The 27,856-nt window shown below is 37.9% G+C and overlaps 2 protein-coding genes across 6 annotated transcripts in view; one reads left to right on the top strand and one right to left on the bottom strand.

Moving 5' to 3' along the window:
* TMEM232 (transmembrane protein 232) overlaps positions 1-1,326 on the bottom strand; it is a 210,865-nt gene extending 209,539 nt beyond the window's left edge. Inside the window, exon 1 of one of the 4 annotated variants that reach the window (XM_015542903.2) lies at positions 1,256-1,326. The gene's annotated coding sequence lies outside the window, so the exon portion shown is untranslated. The other 3 variants (XM_042991086.1, XM_042991076.1, XM_042991104.1) reach the window with 3 other exon arrangements.
* Positions 417-27,856, top strand: SLC25A46 (solute carrier family 25 member 46). Of its 2 annotated transcripts, none has more exons than XM_007094094.3 (8): positions 417-526; positions 4,270-4,312; positions 5,613-5,670; positions 8,192-8,269; positions 8,718-8,818; positions 14,583-14,639; positions 15,873-15,930; positions 26,107-27,856. In XM_007094094.3, exons 1-8 carry the CDS (start codon positions 508-510, stop codon positions 26,683-26,685), a joined length of 993 nt encoding a protein of 330 aa, XP_007094156.1. In that variant the 5' UTR covers positions 417-507; the 3' UTR covers positions 26,686-27,856. The 2 variants fall into 2 exon arrangements, with proteins under 2 accessions (XP_007094156.1, XP_042847103.1); XM_042991169.1 differs by lacking the exon at positions 417-526 and adding an exon at positions 1,308-1,690.

The raw sequence follows: 27,856 nt of genomic DNA on the forward strand, positions 1-27,856 counted from the left end.
CTCATCTTTTCTTCATTGATGTGGATGTGAAATCGTGACATGTTATTGTTTTTTACATTAGAAGTGCACACACACACACACACACACAGACGCCTTTTTGTCTCCTTTTAAGAAACAAGTTTTAGACCTGAACCAATCACATCTTTAATCCAATCATTTCTAAGGAACAGAGAAATAGTTTTTATTGCCATGCTCAGTAATTAATTTGATATTAGTTTCCCGGTAATTTGGTATTAGTACTCGAGTAATACTGGATACACTTATTAAAGGAGAGACTCAAAACACTTGCCTAAGCCACATATCAACCCAATTTAAGAACATCAATCCCCCAAGATGAAGTTATCACTTTAAGGAAAGGGTCTCGTCTGGAAGATTAAGAATAGCACGTCATGATTCTCTTCTGAAAGCCCTCGGAATCCTGGACGTCCAGTGGGAAAGAACAGACACAGGAAGAACCCATGGAAGACTTGCTCAGATCTAGGAAGAGCAACTCTGCCCGAAAAGCCCATGGAACTGATGCAAACAGGTAGTAGAGGACTCTGTTCACAAGTCCTCTTGATTGTTCAACCAGGGTCTCAATTTTGAACAGTATCACTGGGCTTTACATACACGGAGTGATTTAGGTGTATCAGCAAAACAAACAAACAAAACTATTTGTAGCCTTAGAAAAGCAAAATGCTTAATTTCTAAGTCCGAGAGCAGTTTACACTCTTGGGAGGAGCGGAGGGTCAGAGGGTTTTCTCCACCGGCCGTCTTTTCTAATGCTTGGTCTGGCGGTCCATACTACCTTTGCGTTCACGGCGCAGAACCAGCTCATTCAATAGATGTTAGCTAAAACAGCAAGTGCAGGAGGCGAAACTAGAGGGAACGTTACCAACACCCCACAACTCTAACCTCTAATAGCTCTCTCGCAGCGGGTGAGGCACTAGACCAATAAGGAAAAGAAAAGACCTAGATCTGAGGCCTTGGGGTGCAGCAGGACATTTCTGGCTGAGATCTCAGTGAGTCAGCTCCAGGGATGCGTTTGTCCCTCGGTAAAACAAACGTCTTTATTCGATCTCCGCTCATCCAAGCCGTCCCTCCCACTCCAATTCCTTTACGGTATCTCTTTGGTACAACGTTCCATTAACTCTCCAGTCCTCTTCCCACCTCCTCCACAGAGACCGTTTCAAGGCTCGGCCCTTCGTTGCCTCCGCGTCTCCCTAGCAACCATCCCTCTATAAATCACCGGAAAAGGCTAAGATCACGTGCTCACCAAACTTCCGGGGTTGCAACGTGACTTCCGGTTGTCAGATTTCCCCAGACGCGGCGCCGGCGACGAAGAAGCCGTGTGGCCCGAGGTCGCGGTGGCCCTAGTGGTGGTGGGCCCCGGGGGGCTCGCCTCAGCCTGCCCCGTCTCCGATGCATCCGCGGCGCCCGGACGGATTCGATGGCTTGGGCTATCGAGGCGGTGCCCGGGATGAGCAGGGCTTTGGCGGCGCCTTCCCTGCCAGGTCCTTCAGCTCCGGGTCGGACCTGAGCCACTGGGTGACCACTCCCCCAGACATCCCCGGTAGCCGCAACCTGCACTGGGGAGAGAAGAGCCCGCCCTACGGCGCGCCCGCCCCCTCCACCCCGCTCGAGGGCCCCGCGGAGGAACCGTTTCCCGGCGGCAGCAGCGGCGGCGGCGGCGTGCAGGGGCAGAGCAGCGGTGAGGGACGTGGGAGCAAGGCAGGGGTGGGTGGAGTGGCGGAGCCGCGGCTCGAGGCCTGCAAAGCGCGGAAGCCTCGCGGAGGGTGCCGCCTTCGGTGCCGCTGGGCCTATCGCGCGCCACACCCTCTGCCCTCCTTTTGTCCTCTGCCCCCTGCAGTGGGCCTGCTCCCTCTCCCTTGCAGAAACCTTTATTCCGGGATCACCTCCAGAAAAGACACCTGCCTTAGCTCTGGTCTGCGCAGTAGGAGTTTCGAAGGGTTTGAGTGTATTCCATCCCATGACCTAAATCAAGAAGGAAGGAAATTATTTACTGTTCACTGGGAATTATGTGAACAGTAACCTAATTCACTGACAGCTTTATTTCTTTGAATTGTGCTTTGTGTTCTGGAAAGAAGTTTTTCAGGAGTGACAGGCTTGGATTCAAACCTGGCTCTATTTAAGTGTTAAATGAGGTGTAAGTAATGCTTAGTACAGTATGAGCATATAGGAGGCTAAAAAGTATTTGTTTCCTTTCCTTTATCTTTTAATCATAGGAATTGTGTCTATTTTCTAGACGCTGAAACTACTCCTATGTTTTCCCACCTCCTGCTTTCCTGTTTCTCACCTACAAACTTCACTAAATAGTAAAAAACATTGAGACCATTTCAAGACTTTGGAATCAAGACCTAATTATTCTCTGCAGGATGTCAGAAGACCAGTGTTATAATTACAACACTGATCTAAATATTCTCAAGTTTTTCATACATAAAATGGAAATAATAACTGCCTCTCCCCATTTTGAAATCATTAGAATAATAGGCTAAATCATTAAATATTAAGTATATTTTAGATATGTTTATTCTCATTTCTTTGGTTTTAATTTGGGAGTACAACAATTTTTATTTGATTTGTGTTAACTGAGAGGAATAGACTTTAAATATCATCTAGGAGCAAATGAGGATGTGGAAGAAGATCCATGACTTACACAGTGTCATACAATTTGCTTTTTCAACCTGTCTCGTTTTCTTTCTGTAGGTCCCAAAAGGAGTACTGGGAAGTTATAAATTAAATAATTCAAAATGCACATATGATTGCTACACAGTCACCTTCTAAGGCAGCAAAGCTGAGGGTTTTTCATCTTTTCATAATTCATGCTTTGATGGTTACAATGAGGAGGAACTCTTAATGAAACCAGGGGGGTGTTTTGCAGCAGTTAAGAGGCTGCAAGAGTAGAAGACTAAGAGACTTACACAGCTAACGAAACTAAACCTTTCTGACACTTTCCAGAAAATATCAGTGGCATTTTCTGCTAATATTGGGGATGATCTGTACACGCAAAAAGGAAAAAGCTGAAAGAAGAAAGTATCTGAGTTGGCAAAAGAAACTTCCATCTGGCTTGTACATTTTTCAAGGCAATAGCTAACCACATAGTTTGCCCAGGGACCTGTTTACATGGCCTTATTCTAACTAACGAAATAGTGAGGGTATTGCTTCATTTGAAAGATCAGAGAGGAGAGAGAGAAAAGAGGATGAGACAGAAAAATTATCCCTTGTGAATATTGTATTATAGTAGAAATTGTATATCTAGTCCCTCGAGATTGTGATATTTCACCATCATGTTTTTGAGTTGTTTAGCCAAGGAGAAAGTTTTTTGTTTTGACATATGCATAGGAATGTTTCCAGCTGTAAACTTTTCTAAGATGATAGAAATGCCATCAGCAGTAGCACATATGTATCCAGTAGCCTGTCGCAGAGACCTAATTAAGCAGCTGTTCTCAAAATATTTAAAACCTGGGGAGAGAGAAGAAGAGAGCCTTATTTACCTCTTTTGATTACCCTAAGTACTGTTAATTTAATACTTTTGAGGTGTTTCACTTGCGACTGTTGATTCAACATAGATGCTTTCCACCAATAATAATAAATGACTAGTTTTACAAGACCGGAGGTAACGTTGTTGGCTGGTATAGTATCAGAACCTTCTTTAGAAAAAAAATTAAATTGTTTTTAGATTGAATTTGAAAACTGGTAGTCCTTAAATTCTACCTGCAGACATGTTTGATTTGGCCTACCCAGTATGTTAGTGCTTTTAAAAATAGCTCCCTCCCATGGGCGCCTGGGTGGCTCAGTCCGTTAAGCATCCGACTTTGGCTCAGGTCATGATCTCATGGTTTGTGAGTTCAAGCCCCATGTTGGGCTCTGTGCTGACAGCTCAGAGCCTGCAGCCTCCTTCAGATTCTGTGTCTCCTTCTCTCTCTGCCCCTCCCCAACCTGTGCTCTCACTATGGCTCTCAAAAAATAAATAAACGTAAAAAAAAAATAGTTGCCAATATTCTAAATTTGGAAGATACTATGTAAAAATGAGAATACTGTTTTAGAAAAATGACAGTTTAGAAACCCTGGGCCCACAGTCCCACATCTCAACAATGAAATGGAGCTGAAGAGTGGTTCTGCCTTTTAACTTCCCACAGCTTCCCTGGCCCCATATCAGAATTTGACTTTGGGATGTGGAATTTAAATAAATATTGTGTTAATAAAAGAAATGTTTTTTACAGTAAACCTAAATATTGGTTATGAATTATGTTATTTCTTCTGTTTTAGAGCAGTTGAATAGATTTGCTGGATTTGGTATTGGCCTTGCAAGGTAATGTTTTATCTAAAGATTTTTAATTTAAGTTTTTATTTCAAGTGTTTTCTGTAATATATAATATTAAATGATTAGTATTGCTTCCTTAAGATTCTTTGGAGCAGTAGATTAAATGTTGAATAATATTTTGCAGAAAAATTATTTAAAATCTACAGCTTGATTTGTTTTGAGGAAGAATAGAAAATAGTCATTCAATTTTGTAATCAGAAAATAATTTTGTAAGTTATATTGTAACAACTTTCATGTGTCTATCCAAAAAATCTGATCTAATCTCCTCCAAGACAAAGTAATTTTGCATTGAAACTTTCCCTAAACATTCTAAATATAATATGATATTTAGCAACATAGAGTCTAGGTCTTGCTTACAATCAGCTTTTAATAATACCATTATTTTTTTTTTAATGATCATTTTGTGAAAGAAAAGCCCGCAATCTTGACTATGTGATCTTTAGTGAATATTATTCCAGATACATCAGAATTGCACAAAGAGTTTATTGCATGCCAGAATAACTCATTGTTTTAAAGTTTTAACCAAGAAAAAAATGATTTTATTTGCATAATTAGAGCATTAACGTAAATAGGAACAAAACTGTGTTAAAATTTTCTTTCTGCTATAGTTAATTTTTCTTTAGCCTCACTATTTATACTTAAAGCTGTTGTTCATTCGATGTGTTATTTATATATGTGTGTGTGTGCATACCTGCTGTGTGTCTGTCATTGTTAGTATGTTAGCCCACAGTTGTACTTACTTTGTGGTGATTCTTTCAAAGAAATATTTGATACCCAAAATAGTAGCCAATTAACAGTCATTGAAATCCTTATCACTTAAATATAGTGTACCTCAAAACTAAAACTTACAGAATGGGGCTAATGAAGAATAGATGACTCTTCTGATAGGAACTCTGTTCATAGGACATTTTCTGGAAAAAAAAAAAGGAAAGCATTTAAGTTGTCTAGGAGAGGAGTTTGCCAAATCAGGCATACAGACATGTAGTTTCATCTTTAGACTATACGTATCAATATTCTATGTTATTTCCTTTGCTTACCAGTTTGCAGATCTGTCTTTAATTCTTTTCATATTGAATTTTATTATTGGTAGAATGATTTGCAAGCATGTCTAGCCTTTTTTTTAATTATTATTATTTTTACTTTTAGCATGGGAAACATAATAATGTGTGATTCTTCAAGCAAGAATAATTTCAGATACATGTTATAAATTAAGTTTTGGCCATACACACACACACACACACACACACACACACACACACACACATATACATAAATTGTTCTTTCATAGTCTCTTTACAGAAAATGTACTGGCCCATCCTTGCATTGTCCTGCGCCGCCAATGTCAGGTAAATGTACTTTTCTTTGACCTTCTAAACATTAATACCGATTTTGATTTAAAATACAGAGCTCAGATAAATGGCTGAGACTATGTAACAATTATTCCATGTGAAATGTACCAGAATCTACAATATACCAGTCTCAAACATTTTGGTCTTGAAAACCCTTGGGTTGTAAAAATTACTGAGGTCTCCAAAGAACTTTTGTTTATATGAATAATATCTATCAGTCAATATTTACCACTTCAGAAATCAAAACTGGGAAAATTTTAATATATATTCCTTGACTTCATTAAAAACTAATAAACCCATTAGATATTAACATAAATAACAGTTTTATGAAAAAATAACTTTTACTTTTTTGTAAATATCTTTCCTATCTTACATAAGATAGGAACCAAATTTTCATATCTGCCTCTGTAGTCAAATCTGTTGCGGTACATTGGTTTTGAAAGAAGAAAGTCTAAACTTATACACATTATGTATTTGAAAATGGAGTGTTTTATATCTTTTTTAGATAATTGGCAGATTTTGTTGTTTGTTAGTACACCAAAACTTAATAAGTAGTAATATATTAAGGGTTATTTACAATCAGAAATCTGAGGTATAAGTTAACTTTTTGTACTCTCTAACATTAAAATCTGTTGATCTATACTGCATGTTGAATGGATTTTTTTTATCCATTTATGATTCTATAACATCATGTGTTGGTTATTTGAAAAATACTAATTTACTGAGTTCTTTAGATCTTTTAAATGTTAAGATATCTGGATTATACTGTGTGTGTGTGTGTGTGTGTGTGTGTATATATATATATATATATATATAAATTGTCATTAAATCACTACCAATCCCACCAGAAATGAGTTCCAGTATTGGTAAGTTCTTGATGGTAGATGCAGGTTTTCCACAATTCTAATTTTTGCTTGTGAAGTCAAATTTATCATTGGCAAAACAGTGTCAGTTTTTTTTTAAATCAACAGGCCCACTGTGTGCATTTTAAAAAATATGTCTGTCTCAGGGCACCTGGGTGGCTCAGTCATTTAAACATCTGACTCTAGGTTTCAGCTCAGGTCATGATCTCATGGTTTTGTGAGTTTGAGCCCTGCATCACGCTGTTCACTGACAGTGCAGAGCCTGCTTGGGATTCTTTCTCTCCCTCTCTCTCTGCCCCTCCCCTGCTCACACTGTCTCTCTCTCTCTCTCAAAATAAATAGATAAGCTTAAAAAAAATAATAAAATAAAAACATGCCTGTCTCAAGTGTTAATAACTATAGTCTGTCAGTTTTTCCAGAAGAAATGGTGCTGCATGAAAAAAGTGGCTAGTTCAGCTTGCAACTCCATCAGACAAGTGCTTTTCCTCACAACAGCCATAAGCCATCTTACTTTATGATCAACACACAGAATATTAATTTAGAAAGATGTAATTCAAGAATCAAGATTTTATGAAATTATTTTACTGTTTCGCCACAGACATTCTTTAGCGAAAGTGGCTTTTTTCTCCTTCCAAGTGAGTGGGATGAAGAATACAAAACGTACAAAAATATAGTTTGCTGCCAGCTGCCTTGATGCACGCTAAGGAGTTAGCAATTTTACCCACCATTGTTTTGCACTATTATTGAAAATATCAACACCCACCATTGTTTTGCACTATTATTGAAAATATCAACACAATAAAAAAAAATGATGCCTTAGTGTCATTAAGAAAATAATTTTCCACTTGTAGATCCCCTGCAAGGCCCCAGAGGGTGAGTGGACAACACTGTGGTAAAAGCTTCTATGACCTAATTTAATCTTCTGTGAAAATTGAGTTAGAAAGATATAATTACAGATTAAACTGTTCATGCTTAGAACCCCCCCCCCCAAAATAGTCATTAACAGCATGGACAGTGTGTATCCCCTAAAACTGGATTTCAGACATGTTTTACAAAGCAGCAGTGTCACATTGTGATCCACTGTATACATCTATATGAGTAACTTAAAAAAATGTTTTATGGAATACCATTAGAATGTGTGATGCATTCTAATACTTTCTTTTTTGTTATTTCACTTAGTATTGGTTCTGACCCCCTTTACTGATTTCCTAATTTATCAATTATTTATAGCTTATAGTATGAAAAATCCTTGCTATTAGGAGACATGAGTCTCCTGTTTCCCGAATTCTTCATGGTTCATGTGTGTTAAAAGGCATGAATGTTTTGCTACATGGAATGTAATTCTAGTGTTTATGGAAACATAAATATCAAACAGCATGGGCTTCTTTATCATATATTCTACGTTACTGTGTATACTGTGTGTTGGTTTTCTGGGTTGTGTATATATATATATATATATATATAAAACCATATGTACTGTAGTTGTAATAAGTTATTTCATGTACTTTTAAGAGTAGTAATTTTGTTTATGTGTAATTACTGATGACTTTAGAATTGAACTTTTGTTTATACTGTGACTCCATTGTATATCTTTCATGGCTTGGTTATTTCTTAAAACAATAACAAAAAATAATTACTAAATATCTTTTTTATAGGTTAATTATCATGCTCGGCATTACCATCTCACTCCATTTACAGTCATCAATATTATGTACAGCTTCAACAAAACTCAGGTAAGAATTAGTCTGTAGGTTCTATTAAAGTTATTTATAATGTAAGTACCATTTGGCCTTTGTAATAAAGCAAGAATAATTTATTTTAATTTAGTTAATAAAAATATTTTAACTCTTGTACTAAAATTTAATGTAACATAGTAATTCTATCTTTTAATGTCACTGAACAATCAATAAATTCACATCTTTGCCAAAATTAATTAAAAATTAGAGATATTTAATCAATATTAGGGATTTAGTTAATTGGAGTGTTCAGATGTGCCTAAATGTAGGCCACTGGACAAATGTTAAAATGATAGGAGTTAATGTAGTTGTAGTTCTTTACTAAAATGTCTTAGAATAATGCTTTATTGGCATATATTAAACATTCAATGACAAATTTTATTAAGACCTCTCTGTCTCTTATTCAGGCACTAACAGAAATAACAATAAATTTTGTTCATTTTAGGGACCAAGGGCCCTTTGGAAAGGAATGGGCAGCACGTTTATCGTCCAGGGAGTCACGCTTGGAGCAGAGGGAATAATCAGTGAATTCACACCTTTACCAAGGTACCTTTTTGGCATCTTTTCAATATTAGTTTCATATTAAATTTTGACAAAATATGATAGTTTGGAAAAATACCTTGACTTTGAAAAGTTGTCTGAAGTAGCTAAGAAAAGAAACAGACTAAAATTAGTTCTATCTTATTGAATGAGTATATGATAAAGAAAATGCTTCCTGGTCTAGTATCTATTGAGATTGGTCATTCAGCTCCTACTGCTGTTTCAGCAACTCTCTACCGAGGAACAAATATGAGTATATGAGCAGTTCTTACTGTTGAAGTAGCCACTTGGATAAAAGAGACACATGTAAGCAAATTATAGTACATCATGATTAGTACTGTGATTAAACAAACTCCTTCTAGTGCCCAAGGGACACTTTGCATTAAGTTATTGGCAAGGATTTCAAAAAAAGAACTGAAATCTGAGCTGTATGTTGAATTATGAGTAGGAATTGATTTGTCAGAGAGGGAGAACATTCCAAGTAGAGGTGACAGCAAACCCAATTTAATGGATGTTGGAAGGTCTGGGTAATAAGTGTCTTGTGCTTAAAATATTGGACATTTATGGGGTGGAATAACAGGAAGAGAGGCTGAGATGCTCGATTGAAGTGTGGTTGTGCGTTTGTAAGGGACTGTGGCTTTATTCTCTATGGAGTTGGGAATCTAAGGTGTTTGTTTCAGTTTATGGGTTCTTTGGTCAAGGATTTACTCAAGTGACAGTGTTAAAAAAAAAAAGGCGGCGGGGGGGGGGGGGCGGTGACTGGTGTAGCCAGAGACTTGTGAAGAACTATTACAGTAATCTAGGCCAGACTGAGAAGTCTGAAGTGTGGAAAAGAACAGAAAGGGATGAGCTGGATATACAGGTTTTTTGGGGTTTTTTTTAATTTATTTATTTTGAGAGAGAGACAGCACGAGTGGGAGAGGAGTAGAGAGAGGGGGAGAGAGAGAGAATTCCAAGCAACCTCTCACTGTCAGCGCAGAGTCTGATGTGGGGCTCGAACTCATGGAACCGTAAGATCGTAACCAGAACCGAAACCAAGAGTCATATGCTTAACTGACTAAGCTACCTACGAGCCCCTGGATAATTTTTCTGATAAATCCCAATTGTTAATTTATTTATGTAGCTAATATTTCCTGACTACTTACTATGTGCTAGGTCCTGTGCTGGAAATCTGGTATACAGTGAGGGGAAAAAACAAAAGGTACCTGAGACCATGAAGCTTAGAATCTAGTAATATAAGGGACATTAAGTAAAATTAAGTAAAATAATCTTACTTAATTTACATTAAGTAAAATAATCCCATTAATGAATAAATAACTACAAATTGAGATTTGTTCCCTGAAGGAAAAGAAAAGGATCTGTGAAAATGTTAAAGGTTTAGGAACAGTGTCCCTAATAAAATAACACATAAGCTGACATCTGAATGGTGATTAGGAGGCTGAGGCCCATTTGTGTGAAGACACTGTCACAAGGAGAACATGGAGAATTCGGGTAATTGAGAGAAAGCTCAAATGGCTGAAGCTCACAGAGCAAAAGAGAGAGCAGTGTGACAGAATGCTGAAGAGGGAGGTGAGACCCAAGTGTATGACGTTTAGGCCACTTTAAGAATATTGAAGCGTTTTAGGTCAATGACATGACCTAAAGACATGAAGAGAGGTCAGTGACATTATCGGATTTATGTTTTTAAAGGATCATTGCAAATGGAGATGAAAATATTATAGGAGGACCAAACTAGGTAAAAGGATACATATTCACATGCTATAACTTTAATCTAGGTGACAAATAATGGTAGCTCAGACCATTGGGTGGCATCTTTTGAGATAGATCTAAGTGGATACTTTTGCAATATATTTAGGTAAAACTTATGGAACTTGGTGATAGACTAGGGATGGTAGGTGATAGAGGAGGAGCTATCCTCAATGACTCCTAGGATTTTGGCTTATGTAACTAGATGTCAAATAAAGCCATTCTCGGAAGTACAGCGTATTTTTTTATTTAATTCTAACTTTTTTGGAGCAGGGTTGACCTTTCTTGGGGGAAAGCTTAGTCATAGCAGACAAGGAAGCAAAGCAGTAACCCAAAGTGATTCACAGATTTGATTCACACGAGAGGAATGAGCTTTGGGGCTCTCCTAGACTGAAGTGCCTTAACTGCACAGTGATCAGTAGATAGAACAAGTGAGACAGTATGGATTCACCAATATTTACATTTTTATACTCACATCTGAGAGAAAAAGAACAAATCTGTAGTGTCCATTAAGTCATCAAGCTTAGAGTTTTGCAGTATTACTTCTTAAAAAAAAAAAAGTGTATATAACTCAGGATCATCATCTGTGATCTCTTTCTTTATCTAGTGCCCAGATCCCTCCCTTGTCGTCCCATAGATCTTCTCCGAGGTGGAGTGAGTGAGATTATGTGTTACTCTACCCTGAAGTACCCTTTACTTTCCTGTAGGATTTCTTATATTAATGTAAGGACCACCTGTAACCAAGACTACCTGTGTAGTTCAGTCTTTCACAAAACCCATTTGGTTGATCTCCAATTTCATTTGACTCATTATTTGTAGTTTTATCAGTATAAATACCTAGCCGTTTCTGCTTATGTTATCTGTTTCTTTTAACCATTCCTCTGAATTCACTAACTTTGAACATATTCTGTTTTAAACACAATGAAATCTTTCACCAATTAGGAGATTTCCCTTTGATTAACAGTTTCTAGTTGGGGAACACAGTAGAGTCTAAGAGTAGGAAAGAAAGATCATAAGCTTGATATTGGACAAGTTCATTTTTAGATGCTTTGCCATATCCAGGGAGAGTTATCAGGAGACAGATGATACACATGGTTGATCTAGAGAAATTTAAACTGAAGGTAATAGATTTGGGAGGTTTTTGAAGCCATCATCTTGGATGACATTGCCTTAGGAAGGAGCATAATATATAAAATAAGAAGAGGGCCTGATCCTTTAGGAACTCTAGAATAGGTGGCTGGACTAAGAAAATACTTCAGCAAAGGAGTCAAAAGTAGAGATTAGAAGGGAGGAGAAAAATCCAGAAGATTGTGGTGGGATAGTGGAATACAGGGACAGTGGGCTTCAAGAAGAAGGGAAGAACCTGGGGGCTGATGGCCATTGAAAGGGTAAATTAGGTATATACTACATCCAGTGTTCATCACAATCCTTAATACCTATCCTCCTGCCCACTTCCCCTCCAGCAACCCTCAGACTTAAAAATGTCCATTGGATTTAGTGGCATGGAGGTAATGGGGACCTTGACAAGAGCTGTTTTTGTAAAATAATGGAGTAGAAGCCAATTTGGAGTGGGTTCAGGGGTGAATGGGGAGCTTAGGATGTGGAAATAGCAAGTTTAGAAAGTAGGCTGTGCAGAGGAAAGGTGAAGAGAAGTAGCTGAAAGATGGGTTTGGTTGAGGGAAGATTTTTTTTTAGGAGGTCAGCTATCTGAACATATGAAAATAAGAGATAATGGTAAGTAAAGGCTATTTAAAAATAGAGTTATTTAAAATTCTATTGCTTTTGTGTATTGATTATGCATGCGAACATGTATATCAATCTGTCAGATGGAGAACTATTTTAAGAAAAAGCAAGTCATTTCTCTTAATTTTGTTGCTCTTTTTCAAGGGGAGGTTTTGCTTGTGAAAATAGTGAGTTAAATATATTTACTCATCTTCTGGTATTTCTGGTAATGAAATAGAAGTGTAATCACAAGTAGATTTTTATACTACTGTCTTTCCTGAAGCATTTAAATGTGCTAATTTAGATTTCTAGAGCTGTGGCAATAAGTTTTACCCGCAGATACATACTTGATTCTAAATTTCATTTTCCCCATTTTTACTAGTCTTATTGATGTTAAGAATTGGCAATAGTGATTAGTATTGTATTCAAAGGTGAAGTAGCCCAATCCTTACAGAAATACAGATCACAGACCCATCTGTCTATAATGTTAATGATGATTTCATCCTTAAAATCAATGTTATAATCCCCTTTGATACTTTCTGAGGCCATGATAAGAGTAATAGCGGTGCCTTGATGATTTACAAACCATGTAGCATATATTGTTTTACATTCAGAAAGTCTCTGTCAAAAATTGGGAAGCTTCATCTTTTTTATATTTTTCATCTAAATCACTGGTCGTCATCTCAGCTATATTTTTCTGCGGCTGTTCAGACCTAATATAATAGTCTTAGTATTAATTTAATCAGAATGTGACCCAGAAACCTCTCTAAGGTCTTCTTAATCAGAGGTGGTTGGGCTGTTTTCTAAAAGTTTTTCTGCAAATCTTTCATTTTCTTAAAAAGTCCACATACCACCTATGTTAGAATTGTATGGACTTTGTTTTTAGAGGACTTATTAGTGATTATTTTCTACATCTTTTAAATATAAAATATATTTATTTCCTACCTCCTTATATTCACTCCTTTCGAATAGAAAATGTTTTCTCGGCTTCCTGCCATGGCCGTGGTACAGTGGGTGCCCATTCCCTCAGGGGAATGGGTCACATTATGATTAAATTAATACTAAGACTATTATATTAGGTCTGAACAACCATAGAAAAATATAGCTGAAATGACCACCAATGATTTAGATGAAAAATATAAAAAAGATGAACTGCGGACAGCAGTTCTCCTTGTTTCATGCTTTATTTTGACATGGCAAACCTCTTCTTGTTCTCTTGCCTCGCCCCCTTCTCCCCGTCTCCTGTCCCACTCTCTGCCTTCTCATTTTATTCTGCCTCCTCACTGACTTTCCCTTTTGCTCTCATTCCATATTCTTTTCTCCTTTTTGACTTTCCTCTTGAAACAGCTTTCTCCTTTTTTGTTTTTGTAGCTCACCTCTCGTCTTTTTCTTTTTCCTTTTCTGGTTTCCACGGGTAACCTAAATAGCAGGAAGCACACAGTCCTCAACCTTACTTCCAGACCTGGTGTTTTGCCTGTCTCCTGATCATGTCCCCGTGGGTCTTCTTACCTTCATTTGTCTCATAAGTAAAACAAATCGGACCACCACTGTTCTGCCTACGTCACAGGATGCCTTCTTGTATCAAATGAGATGAGAGGCAGTGCTGGCAGAGTGTGCAGACTTCAAGTCCCAGAGACCTGGGTTTAGAACCCAGTTCCACCACTAAGTAGTTGTATGGCTTTGGGTGAGTTATGAATCCTCTCCGAGCCTATTTCCTCATCGATGAAATGGGGATAACAGGGTTATTGTGAGAGTCAGAAATAATTCACGCAAAGCACTTTGCACAGTGCCTGGCATCCAGTAGGTCACACAATTAATGTCATCAGAGTAAGGCAAGACACTTTGGAAATTCAGTGCTACGCAAAGGTTGTGTCATTCATTCTGCATTACAGTTACTTGATTTTATTTTGTTTTTAAATTCTCATTCTTAGTTATTTTTTAAAGCTTTTTCTTCCTTTAGCCTATTCATTGTCTCCTCCTCTCCCCAACAATTCTTTCTTCCTCAGCCTGTCATTTTTATATCTCCTTCTTTAAGTTTTCATATTATTTTTTTATAATCAGTTATAGCTCTTCCTCCTCTGTCAGCCCCTTCCTGCAGCACATAGAAAAACAGCTGGGATTTTTTTTTCTTTTTAAACCAACATAATTGTTTAAGTGTGTGCCAGAAAGGAAAATGTTTACATTAGAATATATTTCTCCTACAGATTTTTTTTAATTAAAATCGATTACCTTTTTGAAAATGAGGCTGATTCACGGTGTTTCAAATAACATGGCTTTTGTTTTATTCAAATTTATTTTTTAGAGAGATTTCACATAAATGGAATCCTAAACAAATAGGAGAACACCTTCTACTGAAATCGTAAGTATCAAAAGTGGCACTAATATTGAAAATTTCCATTAATTTTTATAGTGTTAGAACTGAAAAAAAATCTTAGTATGGTGAAGAAAGAGCAATAAGATATTTGTGGGACTAGAACTTCAAAAGCAAATAACAGGAATGAACGAAGAATAAAATCCTGAAATACATACATTATCTTTAAAATAAATCTTTCTAATTTGAAAGGCTGAAATCACAACCTAATTTTTATCTGTGTTCTTAGGAAGTTAGCAAAGGTCTTCAGTTTGTTTAACCCAAATTGCCAGAAAAATTATCATTTAATTATTAAGCAGAGACAAAAATTTATCTGTAAAGTGATGAGCAAATTCAAACCTTAGCGTTATTAAAATGTAGTCCTAAAGTCACTTAGTGATTTTACAACACTGACCATTTTTGTAGATTAGAATTTTACTCTTCACTTTTTAATTTTTTTTGAAGATTGTGAATTGGAAATCCCCCAGCTTGCTGGCTCCCTCTGTGGGACATTCCAGCACATTATTACTTAGGATGTTCCATTCACCTTGAAAACTACTACTTGCCAGGACCTGGCCCCATAGGGTTAGGTAAGTCCCACCTTGATATTATTTTAAATAACTATATTTTGCAGGCTTGCAAAGTTGTAATATTACTATGTCTAAATAGTGGTGATAAGAAACAACTTTGCAAAGCTGTACAATATTGTTTTTTAATAATAAAAGGGGACTTGACTCACCATTGAAGACTGGCTTAGCTCTGCTGGGTGGGAAATCTGGGAATGGATAATGATAATATATAGGATAATAGCAGAACAGTTTACTTGTTCAAATGTCACTAAAAAGGCAGACAATGGAATGGATCCCTCATCCTAACTTCTAAGTATCAGATTTATAGGCTACATTAGCTATGTGCAGGTTGGACAGTGAATCATAACTAAGCATACGTTTTACTGGTTTAAAATAAAATCTGTTTTCCTTGCAGCCTTTCCCTGTGTAAAATTAATACTTAAATTTTCATTGCCAGCTGTTGAATAAGGCATCTTATGTTACAGGTCTCTGAAGTATCTATAGATATTAATAGTTGAAGTAGATACTAACAGGCTATAGATATTAATTGTTGAAACCCTTAAATATATTCAGGCTTGAATATAAATTATGTTGATATATTACAGTCGATACTAAACATGTAGTGGAAGCATGTGGTTTCAGTGTACTAATAAATTTGTTTTAATTTCTACAGCCTCACTTACATGGTGGCAATGCCTTTTTACTCAGCAAGTCTGATTGAAACAGTACAGGTGAGCTACTCTTCGTTGTCATTTTTTAGTTAAAAACATTTTTTGGAATACTCAATATATTATTTATATCAGATTCTGATTGTATACCAGACAAATTTAAGACAGTATTCTTTTAAAATTTGTATCTCACAGATAGCACACATATCTCAGAGATTATATTCTAGGCACACTGTTGGTGTGGATCTTTCCTTTGCACACTTACTTCACACTTGTAGTTTTAATTTTTTATCCTTTCATTAGGCAGCTGTACTCTTCATTCAACTGTCTCAGACCCCAGCCTATGACTTACCCTGAATACAAAGAACCTATAGGGGTTGTTCTGTTTTGTTTTTTCAACCTTTTAAGACACTTAATGTACAACTCAAATGCTTATGGCTTGTCACCGGACAGTAAATTGCTAATTACCTGAGCATAAAACATGCTGGAGAATCATCCTAACAGTGATCAGGTAGTCCCATTTGTAGTCTACTAACAGTATTCTTTTTAAATATGCCTTTTGAGGAACATTTGATGCCATGGCATGTTAAGTACTACAGAGCTAAAGCAGTCCCCTGTCAGCATTTTACAGCGTTTTACCATTTCTAACCACATGGTGGTGCTTCAAACACATTGTATTAATGTACCTCTTTTTTATTTTTATTTATTTATTTATTTATTTATTTATTTATTTATTTATTTATTTATTTATTTTAAATTCAACTTAGTTAACATACAGTGTAGTCTTGGCTTCAGGAGTAGAACCAGTGATTCATCTCTTACATATGACACCCAGTGCTCGTCCCGACAGATGCCCTTCTCAATGCCCATCACCCATCTAACCCATCCCCCAACCCACCTCTCATCTAACAACCCCCAGTTTGTTCTCTGTATTTAAGAGTCTCTTATGGTTTGCCTCCCTCTGTATGTTAATCTTATTTTCCTTCCCTTCCTCATGTTCATCTGTTTGGTTTCTTAAATTCCACATTTGAGTGAACTCATACATTTATCTTTCTCTGACTGACTTATTTCCTTCAGCATAATATAGTGTAGTTCCATCCACATTGTTGCAAATGGCAAGATATCATTCTTTTTGATCACCAAGTAATATGCCAATGAGTATATACACCATATCTTCTTTATCCATTCATCAGTTGATGGACATTTGGGCTCTTTCCATAATTTGGCCCTGGATAGTGCTGCTATAAACATTATGGTGCATGTGCCCCTTTGAATCAGCATTTTTGTATCATTTGGATAAATTCCTATTAGTGCAATTGCTGGGTCATAGGATTGTTCTATTTTTAATTCTTTGAGGAACCTCCATACTGTTTTCCAGTGTGGCTGCACCAGTTTGTATTCCCACCAACAGTACAAAAGGGTTCCCTTTTCTCTGAATCCTTGTCAACATATTTTGTTTCCTGAAGTTGTTCATTTTAGCCATTCTGACAAGTGTGAAGTGTTATTGTGGTTTTGATTTGTATTTCCCTGATGATGAGTGATGTTGAGCATCTTTTCATGTGTCTGTTAGCCATCTGAATATCTTCTTGAAGAGTCTGTTCATGTCCTCTGCCCATTTCTTCAATGGATTATTTGTATTTTGGGTGTTAAGCTTGGTAAGTTCTTTATAGATTTTGGATACTAACCCTTTATCTGATATGTCATTTGCAAATATCTTCTCCCATTCTGTCAGTTGCCTTTTAGTTTTGTTGATTGTCCTTTGCTGTGCAGAAGCTTTTTATCTTGATGAGGTCCTAGTAGTTCATTTTTGCTTTCATTTCCCTTGCCTCCAGAGACATGGCAAATAAGAGGTTACTGTGGCCGAGGTCAAAGAGGTTGCTGCCTCTTTTCTCCTCTATGATTTTGATGGTTTCCTGTCTTGCATTTAGGTCTTTCATCCATTTTGAATTTATTTTTGTGTACTGTGTACGAAAGTAGTCCCATTTCATTCTTCATGTCGCTGTCCAGTTCTCCCAGCACCATTTGCTAAAGAGACTGTCTTTTTTTCCATTGGATATTCTTTCCTGCTTTGTTGAAGATTAGTTGGCCATATGTTTGTGGGTCCATTTCTGGGTTCTCTGTTCTATTCCTTTGGTCTATATGTCTGTTTTTATGCCAATACTTGTCTTGATGATTACAGCTTTGTAATACAGCTTGAAGTCTGGAATTGTGATACCTCCAGCTTTGGTTTTCTTTTTCAGGATTGCTTTGGCTATTCAGGGTCTTTTCTGGTTCCATGCAAATTTTAGGATCATTTGTTCAAGCTCTGTGAAGAATGCTGGTGTTATTTTGATAGAGGTTGCATTGAATGTGTATATAGCTTTGGGTAGTATTGACAATTTAACAATATTTGTCCTTCCGTGAGCATGGATTATTTTTCCATTTCTTTGTGTCTTTTTCAATTTCTTTTATAAGCTTTCTATAGTTTTTAGCATCTAGAACTTCTACCTCTTTAGTTAGGCTTATTCGTAGGTATCTTACGGTTTTTGGTGCAATTGTAAATGGGACTGATTCCTTGATATCTCTTTCTGCTGCTGCATTTTTGGTGTATAGAAATGCAACCGATTTCTGTACATTGGTTTTATATCCTGTGACTTTACTGCTCTAGTAGTTTTTTGTTGGAATCTTTGGGTTTTCCCAGTCAAGCGAGCATCCTGCCATCTGCAAAGAGTGAAAGTTTGACTTCCTCCTGGCCAATTTGGATGCTTTTTATTTCTTTTTGTTGTCTGATTGCTGAGGCTAGGACTTACAGTACTATGTTGAACAACAGTGATGACAGTGGACATCCTTGTCATGTTCCTGACCTTAGGGGGAAAGCTCTCAGATTTTCCCCATTAAGGATGATATTAGCTGTGGGTCTTTCATATATGGCTTTTATGATTTTAAGGTATGTTCCTTCTATCTCTACTTACTTGTATACTTGCTCTTTATCAAGAAACGATGCTGTATTTTGTCAAATGCTTTTTCTGCATCTATTGAAAGGATTGTGTGGTTCTTATTCTTTCTTTTATTAATGTGATGTATCACGTTGATTGATTTGCAAATATTGAACCAGCCCTGAAGCCCAAGAATAAATCCCACTTGATCATGGTGAATAATTCTTTTCATGTACTGTTGAATTTGATTTTCTGGTATCTTGTTGAGAATTTAGGCATCCAGTTTCATCAGTGATAGTGGCTTATAAGTCTCCTTTTTAGTGGGTCTTTGTCTGGTTTTGGAATCAAGGTGATGGTGGCTTCATAGAATGAGTTTGGAAGTTTTCCTTCCCCTTCTGTTTTTTAGAACAGTTGAGGAAAATAGGTATTAGGTCTTCTTTAAATATCTGGTCGAGTTCCCTGGGAAGCCATGAGGCCCAGGACTTTTGTTTTGGGGGAGATTTTTGATAACCGCTTCAATTTCTTTGCTGGTTTTGGGCCTGTTCAAATTTTCTGTTTCTTCATGTTTGAGTTTTGGTAGTGTGTGAGTGTCTAGGAATTTGTCCATTTCTTCCAGATTGTCCTGTTTATTGGCATATAATTTTAAATAGTATTCTCTAATAATTGTATTTCTGTGGTGTTGATTGTGATCTCTCCTCTTTCATTTGTGATTTTATCTATTTGGGTCCTTTTATCTGTGTTATTTCCCTTCTTCTGCTGGCTTTAGGCTTTATTTGCTGCTCCTTTTCTAGCTCCTTTAGGTGTTGTGTATTTGGGACCCTTCTTGCTTCTTGAGATAGGCCTGAATTGCAATGTATTTTTCTTTTAGCACTGCCTTTGCTGTATCCCAAAGGGTTTGGACTGTCCGTTTTTATTTTCATTGACTTCCATGTATATTTTAATTCCTTCTGTAATTTCCTGATTAATCCATTCATTCTTTAGTAGGATGTTCTTTAACTCTATGTATTTGAGGCCTTTCCACATTTTTTCTTGTGATTAGGTTTCATAGTTTTGTGATCTGAAAACATGCATGGTATGATCTAAATCTTTTTTGTACTTGTTGAGGGCTGATTTGTGACCCTATAAGTGATCTATTCTGGAGAATGTTCCATGTGCACTTGAGAAGAATGTGTATTCTGCTGCTTTAGGATGAAATGTTCTGAATATATCTCTTAAGTCCATCTGGTCCAGTGTGTCATTCGTAGCCATTGTTTCTTTATTGATTTTCTGCTTAGATAATCTGTCCATTGTTGTAAGTAGAGTACTAAATTCTCCTATAATTATGGTATTATTATCAATAAGTTTGCTTATGTTTGTGATTGTTTTATGTATTTGGGTGCATGCAAGTTGGGGGCATAAATATTTACAATTGTTAGCTCTTCTCAATGATTAGACCTCTTAATTGTAATATAATGCCCTTCTTTATCTCTTGTTACAGCCTTTGTTTTAAAATCGAGTTTGTCTGGGGTGCCTGGGTGGCTCTGTTGGTTAAGGATCTGACTTCAGCTCAGGTCATGATCTTGCAGTCTGTGAGCTCGAGCCCCACGTCGGGCTCTATGCTGACAGCTCAGAGCCTGGAGCCTAATTTGGATTCTGTGTCTCCCTCTATTTCTGCTCCTCCCTCACATTCATTCATTCATTCATCCTCTTTCAGTCTCTCTCTCTCAAAAATAAATAAATAAACATTTTTTTTAAAGATTAAAATAGAGCGTCTGATAGAAGTATGGCTACTTTGGCTTTCTTTTGTTCTACATTAGCATGATAGATGGTTTTCCATCTCTTCACTTTCAGTCTGCAGGTTTACTCAAGTCTGAAATGAGTCTTTTGTAGGCAGCACATAAATGGATCTTGTTTTTTTAATCCATTCTGATATCCTTTATCTTTGATTGGAGCAGTTAGTCCATTTACACTCAGAGTGATTATTGAAAGATACAAATTTAGTGCCATTGTGTTATCTGTGGATTTCATGTTGATGGGGATGTTCTCTGGTCCTTTGTAGTCTTTGCTGCTTTCCACTCACAGAGTCCTCCTTAGAATTTCTTGCAGGGCTGGTTTAGTGGTCATGAACTCCTTTAGTTTTTGTTTGGGAAAGTCTGTCTCTCCTTCTATTCTGAATGACAGCCTTGCTGGATAAAGGATTCTTGGCTGCCTATTTCTCCTATTCAGCACATTGAATATTTTCTGCCAGTCCCTTCTGGCCTGCCAAGTTTCAGTGGACAGGTCTGCTACTGGACCCTTATGTGTCTATCCTGGTAGGTAAAGCACCTTTTGTCCCTAGCTGCTTTCAGAATTCTCGCTGTTTATATTTGGAAAGTTTCACTGATATGTCATGGGGTTGACCTGTTTTTGTTGTGTTTGAAGGGAGTTCTCTATGCTTCTTGGACTTGGATGTCTGTTTCCTTCCCCAGATTAGGGAAGTTCTCAGTTATTTGTTCAGATAAATCTTCTGCCCCTTTTCCTTGCTCTACTTCTGGGACTCCTATGATATGGATATTGTTTGGTTTCATGGAATCACTTAGTTCTCTAATTCTCCCCTCATGATCTAATAATTTCCTTTCCCTCTTTTTTTCAGCTTCACTATTTTCTATAATTTTATCTTCTATTTCACCTATCCTCTCCTCTGCTTCTTCATTTCTTGCTGTCACCATATCTAGTTTTTTTGCTTCTCAATTATAGCATTTTCTAATTCATGACTATTTCTTAGGTTTTTGGTCTGCAGCAAAGGTTTCTCTGGTGTCTTCTCTGCTTTTTTCGAAGCCCATCTATTAGTCATATGACTTTTGTTCTAAATTACTGTTCAAATATTTTGTTTCTGTTTTGAGCAAGTATCTGGCTTGATTTCTTCTTGACCTTTCTTTTGGGGAGAATTCATCAGTCTTGCCATTTTGGCTAAGTTTCTGTCTTTTGTGTGTCTTACAAGCTTGTTATGTGTCCTGCACCTAAGAGTACTGCTACATGAAAAAGGAATTGCACACAGTCCAGGGCCTGGCACTCCAGGAAGTGTGTCTGGTATATGTTGCATGCACTCTGCTGTTGCATTTTGGCTGCTCTATCCCACTTGTCAGTCCTCTACAGAGCTCCACCTTGCTGGCAGTGGTGGAGTGTTTGGACCTTTAGGTGTGCAGTGATTTGTTTGTTCAGGTAGCATGGGGGAAAAAAAAGTGTGGGGGAGCCTGATCCCATAAAAAGAGAAAAAGGAAAGGGGAGAAAAGGAAGCCAAACAGAGAATCAAAAAACCATAAGCCTGATTCCAAAGAAAGAGGGAGAAAAAAAATGAAGAAAAATAAGCAGAAGAAAGGAGAACAGAACAAGAATAAATTTTTTTTAAAAAGCCTGATCAAAAAATATATATAATAAGAAATGACAAAAAACTAATCAGAAACTGTGACCCTGATTCCAAAGAAAAAAAGAAGCAGAAGGAAAGAAAGAGGAAAAAAAAAAAAAAGTCTGTTAGTTCCTGGGGCTGGTGGCTATGCTGGTCTGGAGGAGAGGCCGGCTGCATTGGGTCAGTCAGTCTTGCCCCAGTAAATAAGCAGTTGCCAGACGTGGAGGGGCAGAATTTGGGTTGCTCTCCGAAGCCCCAGCATTTTGGTATTGGAGGAAAGATGGCATCACCCCGATCTCTCGTTCTTGGACTGGGGATCTCAACCCCTGCAGTTCAGGCAGCCCTTAAAGAATAGCGAGGACCGTCAGCTTACCCTGCACCTCAGTCATCCTGAGCCTTTCCTTTGGCACTCGGATGGGATTCAAAACCTGATGTCTTGAAGGACCTGTCACCATGTGAGTCCACTCCCATCCTCTGGAGTAGAGCCTCTCCACCCAGCTGATGAAAGGCCTTTGGCTGACCCCTGCGGGGTCTTTTGTCCTTGGGGAGGCAATAAGCCCTTTTCCGAAAGTATTCCAGGAAGTGGACTGTTCTCTCCCAGTGAACCCCGAAATTGCCACACCACACTATGCGCTCCAGGGCCAGCTCTCTCCTCTCTAGGATCATGCCCCATGGCTCCACTCCAGACAAAGTTGTGCACTTCCTGAGCCTTGGAGTTTCAGGTCCAAAGCCTGTTTGCAAACAAAGAACTGGGACACTCCGTGCTTTTCTCTGCCCAGTCCATAGTCCAGAGAGGTTTTCCTCTTGTGCTAACTTGATGCCACACTTTTACAACCCCTCTCTCTTTCTCTCTTTTTTGTTTCTCCACAGAAAGGGTTCCTTCTCCTCCATAGCTCTGCTGCTTTATCTCCCGCATTCACATACACACACATAGGTCCTGCCGAGCTGTTTCCCTCCAACTGTGGAGATCCTTCTGCCACTCCGCAGATTGATTTCCTGGGTGTTCCAAGTGACCAGACCTCAATACAGCTGTCTTTGAGGGACAAGCAAAATCCAGGTCCCCCTACTTCTCTGCCATGTTAACTCTCCCCAGAAGGTTACCTGTTGAAATGAATGTGGGAGAAAGGTGACATCCAAGGTCCCCTCCAACCTCAGTCTTGTTCACTGGATCAACCCAGCACCGATTATAGGACCAGAAGAAGAGCCAAACCCACTCAGTGTCCCTGTGAAAGCTTCTCTTGGTTGGCCATAGAGCAGGTGCCAGAAGGCAGGTTGGTGGGGCAGTGGGCAGAAGGAGGAGGCTGATAGCCCTGAGGAAACTTAAGACGGTGGCCACTGAGCAGGTGCAAGACAGTGTCAGGGGGTGGAAGGTAGGGGTATAATGGGGAGGCAGGGGTCCAGCGGTGAGGACAGAGTGTACAGTGAAAAGGAGCCTGGGCAGCAAACGGGGCCTGGCTGTGCAGTGTATTAATGTACTTCCTACACTTAAAACTATAAGATGAAGATAGTTTTAACTTCACTGATACACAAAATCCAGTTAATTGTATATCACCTATTTTCTGTCTCCAACACTAGGTCCTCTGGCTTATTTTTTGTCTTCAGTGTGTATGGATTTCCTCTCTATAAAAACCTTACTGGATCAGCCTTTGCTTTTCTAATTCCTCTTTTCCACTTATCCATAAGATGGGAATAGTATTTTAATAACAGTTAAAACAATGAGATGAGTTGTCTATGTAAAGTGCCCAGCTCGCTGTAAGTTAGTTTGGTTTTTTTACCCAATATCCAGCCCCTGCTTTCCCTTGCTCTGGGTTCCACCTGGAACTCCTTTTGACTCCTTTTGTCTGGTTTTTCTAAAAGTCTATCTTCTTAGAGTATTTCTCTCTTGAACGTTTTCCTCTTCCTTCAGTAACCTCTTTGCCATCTCTTCTGCTGCCTTCCAAGGTGTAACCTTTTTATCCTGTATTCTCTGCTTTTTATCCTATATTCACTATCTGGTAGAACTCATTTATTCTCATGAATCATTTTAACTCTAATCTCTAGCTGAATTAAATCATCTCCATCTCAAACTCAACTCATGTAAACAGTCTCATCTTATTACCCTGACAATTAGCTTCTTTTTGAGCCTCCTCTCCTTTTCTGCTAGTGGTACTCTTGTTGTCTTTACCCTGAAGACTTAAAATTTTAGTTTTAATTTTAAGGAGTCTTGATTTTTATGTTTCTGTCATCCTTTATAACCAATCAGACATACGTCTTTTTCTGACTTTAGCAAGTGTCTGAGATTTGTCTGTTTCTTCCCACTATGAGGCAACCATTATCCTTTCAATGAATGCCACATCCTCAGATTACTACATTAGCTTCTCTCTTCCTACTCCGTTCATGTTCAGTGGTTTTTTTCCCCTTCTGGGGACCCAGCTCAGATTTCTGAGAATACTTTTTCCCTTGAAAATATACATTTAGGGGCTCCTGGGTGGCTCAGTCGGTTGGGCGGCCGACTTCGGCTCGGGTCATGATCTCACGGTCCGTGAGTTCAAGCCCCGCGTCGGGCTCTGTGCTGACAGCTTGGAGCCTGGAGCCTGTTTTGGATTCTGTGTCTCCCTCTCTCTGCCCCTCCCCTGTTCATGCTCTGTCTCTCTCTGTCTCAAAAATAAATAAACGTTAAAAAAAAAAAAAAAAAACAAACAAAAAACCACCATTAAAAAAAAAAAAAAAGAAAATATACATTTATATATAGATCTCCTGTAGAACTTCTCCTAAAGCCCTTAAATATGAACTTAGTAGTGATCTATTGTCTTCATTAAAAATCCCTGATCTAGGGGCGCCTGGGTGGCGCAGTCGGTTAAGCGTCCGACTTCAGCCAGGTCACGATCTCGCGGTCCGTGAGTTCGAGCCCCGCGTCAGGCTCTGGGCTGATGGCTCGGAGCCTGGAGCCTGTTTCCGATTCTGTGTCTCCCTCTCTCTCTGCCCCTCCCCCGTTCATGCTCTGTCTCTCTCTGTCCCAAAAATAAATTAAAAAAAAAAAAAAAAAAAAACGTTGAAAAAAAAAATCCCTGATCTAGCTGCTGCATCTTAAAGTCATTCTGTACACTCCCGCCATTGTTCTCAAGTTGCAGTGCTAATACCCTTTTGCTGATTAAAGATCTGTGTTGAATCATATTTCCTAAGATCAGTTGTAGAAAGGCAGAGACGTTGTAGATGATAATGACTAACATTTACTGAGTGCCTCTGGAAGCCAGGCCTTTTTCCCTTTAATATGTCCAGCAATCATGTGCATAAAAGCTAGGTAGTACTAATCCCATTTTTATAGAATGGTCAACTGATTCTTAGGAGAACTAACTTGCCCAAAGTTATATAAGCAGTAGGTAGTGGATGCAGGGTTTAAACCTGTACTTAAGAATTCCAAGCACCAGGGGTGCCTGGGTGGCTCAGTCTGTTAAGTGTTTGACTCTTGGTTTCGGCTCAGATCATGATCTCACAGTTCATGGGTTCAAGGCCCACATTGAGCTCTACCCTGACTGCGCAGAGCCTGCTTGGGATTCTTTCTCTCCCTCTCTCTCTGCCCCTCACAGTCTCTCTCTCAAAATACATAAATAAACATTAAAAAAAAAAAAAAGCAAAACTCCAAGCACCATACAAACTCTTTAGATGTCCACTAGCTGTTGCTTTTCAAAATGAGTCCTAAGAGCTCATTTGAGTTCTTGAGGGTGGAGGAACCACATATGTCCTGTCCACATCTCCTCTCCTTTCCCTTCCCAAAAAGAATAGCTCCCAGCTTCACTGCTGTTATGGAATTTCATTTGAAAAAAGAATCTAATACCTAGGTAACACTTGAAGTTTGCAAGCCATTGGTGTTTTCCCTCTGTGTCAATAAATTAGGATTTAAGAAGGGACCTAAAACAAATCATTTCTTGTGGCAAAATAAGCAAGTATTAATTTTTACTCATTTCATCATTTTTATTTCAGAGTGAGATAATACGAGATAACACTGGAATCTTGGAATGTGTTAAAGAAGGAATTGGAAGAGTGATGGGCCTAGGGGTGCCTCATAGCAAACGACTGCTTCCGCTTCTTTCCTTGATCTTCCCCACTGTGCTGCATGGGGTTCTGCATTACATCATCAGCTCAGCCATTCAGAAGTTTGTCCTGCTAATTCTAAAGAGAAAGACGTATAGTAGCCATCTAGCTGAGAGCACTAGTCCGGTGCAGAGTATGTTGGATGCTTATTTTCCAGAACTTATTGCTAACTTTGCTGCCAGTCTTTGCTCTGATGTTATACTTTACCCGTTGGAAACAGTTTTGCACCGCCTTCACATTCAAGGAACACGCACAATCATTGACAATACAGACCTTGGCTATGAAGTGCTTCCAATTAATACACAGTACGAGGGTATGAGAGACTGTATCAATACTATAAGGCAGGAGGAAGGAATGCTTGGTTTTTATAAAGGGTTTGGTGCTGTTATAATACAGTACACACTGCATGCAGCTGTTTTACAGATTACCAAAATTATTTACTCTACCCTTCTTCAAAATAGTGTGTGAGACTAACTCAGTTCCTGGTTAGTCTAAAAGACATAATCTGGGTACTTTGTTATGAAATTATGTGGGATAAAAGTGAAATACTGGGGGAAAGTGGATTAGAAAGTGAAACTGGTAAAAAAAAGCCCATGCTGATTATATTGACCCTTCTTTTTTTAAAAGGTATAGGTATATATTTTGGATGAAAAATATCCCAAATTTGAAAACTCAATGAAAGTAACACTCGTGAATTGAATTCTAGCTAATGTAGCACTCATGCTAAACTAAAAAGACCCTGGGCAGAAGCAAAAATTTGTCAGCAAATGTAAAACAATATTTCACAGAGCTAAGTTTATTCCATCTGACTTCAATATTTATTAGAAATTTATTTCACCTTCTAGATTGATATTGGTATGACATCCTTAATCTAGTGTATAGTATCAGGATGGTTTACCTTTAAACAAATAAACTGTGTCATCCGTGGTAAAGATGAGAAGGATTAGATTTGGCAGTGTGTAAGCAGGACTTGAAGAGTTTTAAATTGCATTGTCCCTGTACAACTTTTTAATGGCTGAATATTTATTATATAAAGCCATTTATGTGCACACATATAACTCGGAATTTCCTTCATCTCTATAAAGTTTCCACTCTTAGATCAGCTTATTTCATAAAATGAATACTTACTGCTTGAATATCAGAAGAAAACATTAAAAGACAAGGTACCCAAAAGATGTAAGGCAAACAACCTACTTGTCCATATCCAAACCCAGCGTTTCAATGCCAGCAACTGAAACATCCGTCATATGTTTATAAAGTTTGATTTGCTTACTTAGATATGTGAATCATCAGTCTGGTTTTAGACCACTCCTAAGATAGAATAGAAAATAATCATGACAACTATTACTGTTTGCACATTTATGGATTGTGTACTGAAAGAAATGTTACTTGCCTTATATTTCTGAATGATTTGTCTTAGAGGAGTGACAATTAAAATTTACATGGGAATTTGTGCCTCTTGCCTTTTGTATAGTCATCATTAAATAATGGCTTCAGTTTTTATTTTATTCTAGTTTTTGTTTGTAGTTTCATTCTCCAAACCAGATCTACATAAAGGGAAAAGCAAGTTTATCCTTATCACCTTTTATTTAAACTTGTTTGGATGAATAACAAAGGAAAAATAAAAACTTTAAAGGAA

The sequence above is a fragment of the Panthera tigris genome, chromosome A1, assembly GCF_018350195.1.
Source record: "Panthera tigris isolate Pti1 chromosome A1, P.tigris_Pti1_mat1.1, whole genome shotgun sequence".
Taxonomy (NCBI): domain Eukaryota; kingdom Metazoa; phylum Chordata; class Mammalia; order Carnivora; family Felidae; genus Panthera; species Panthera tigris.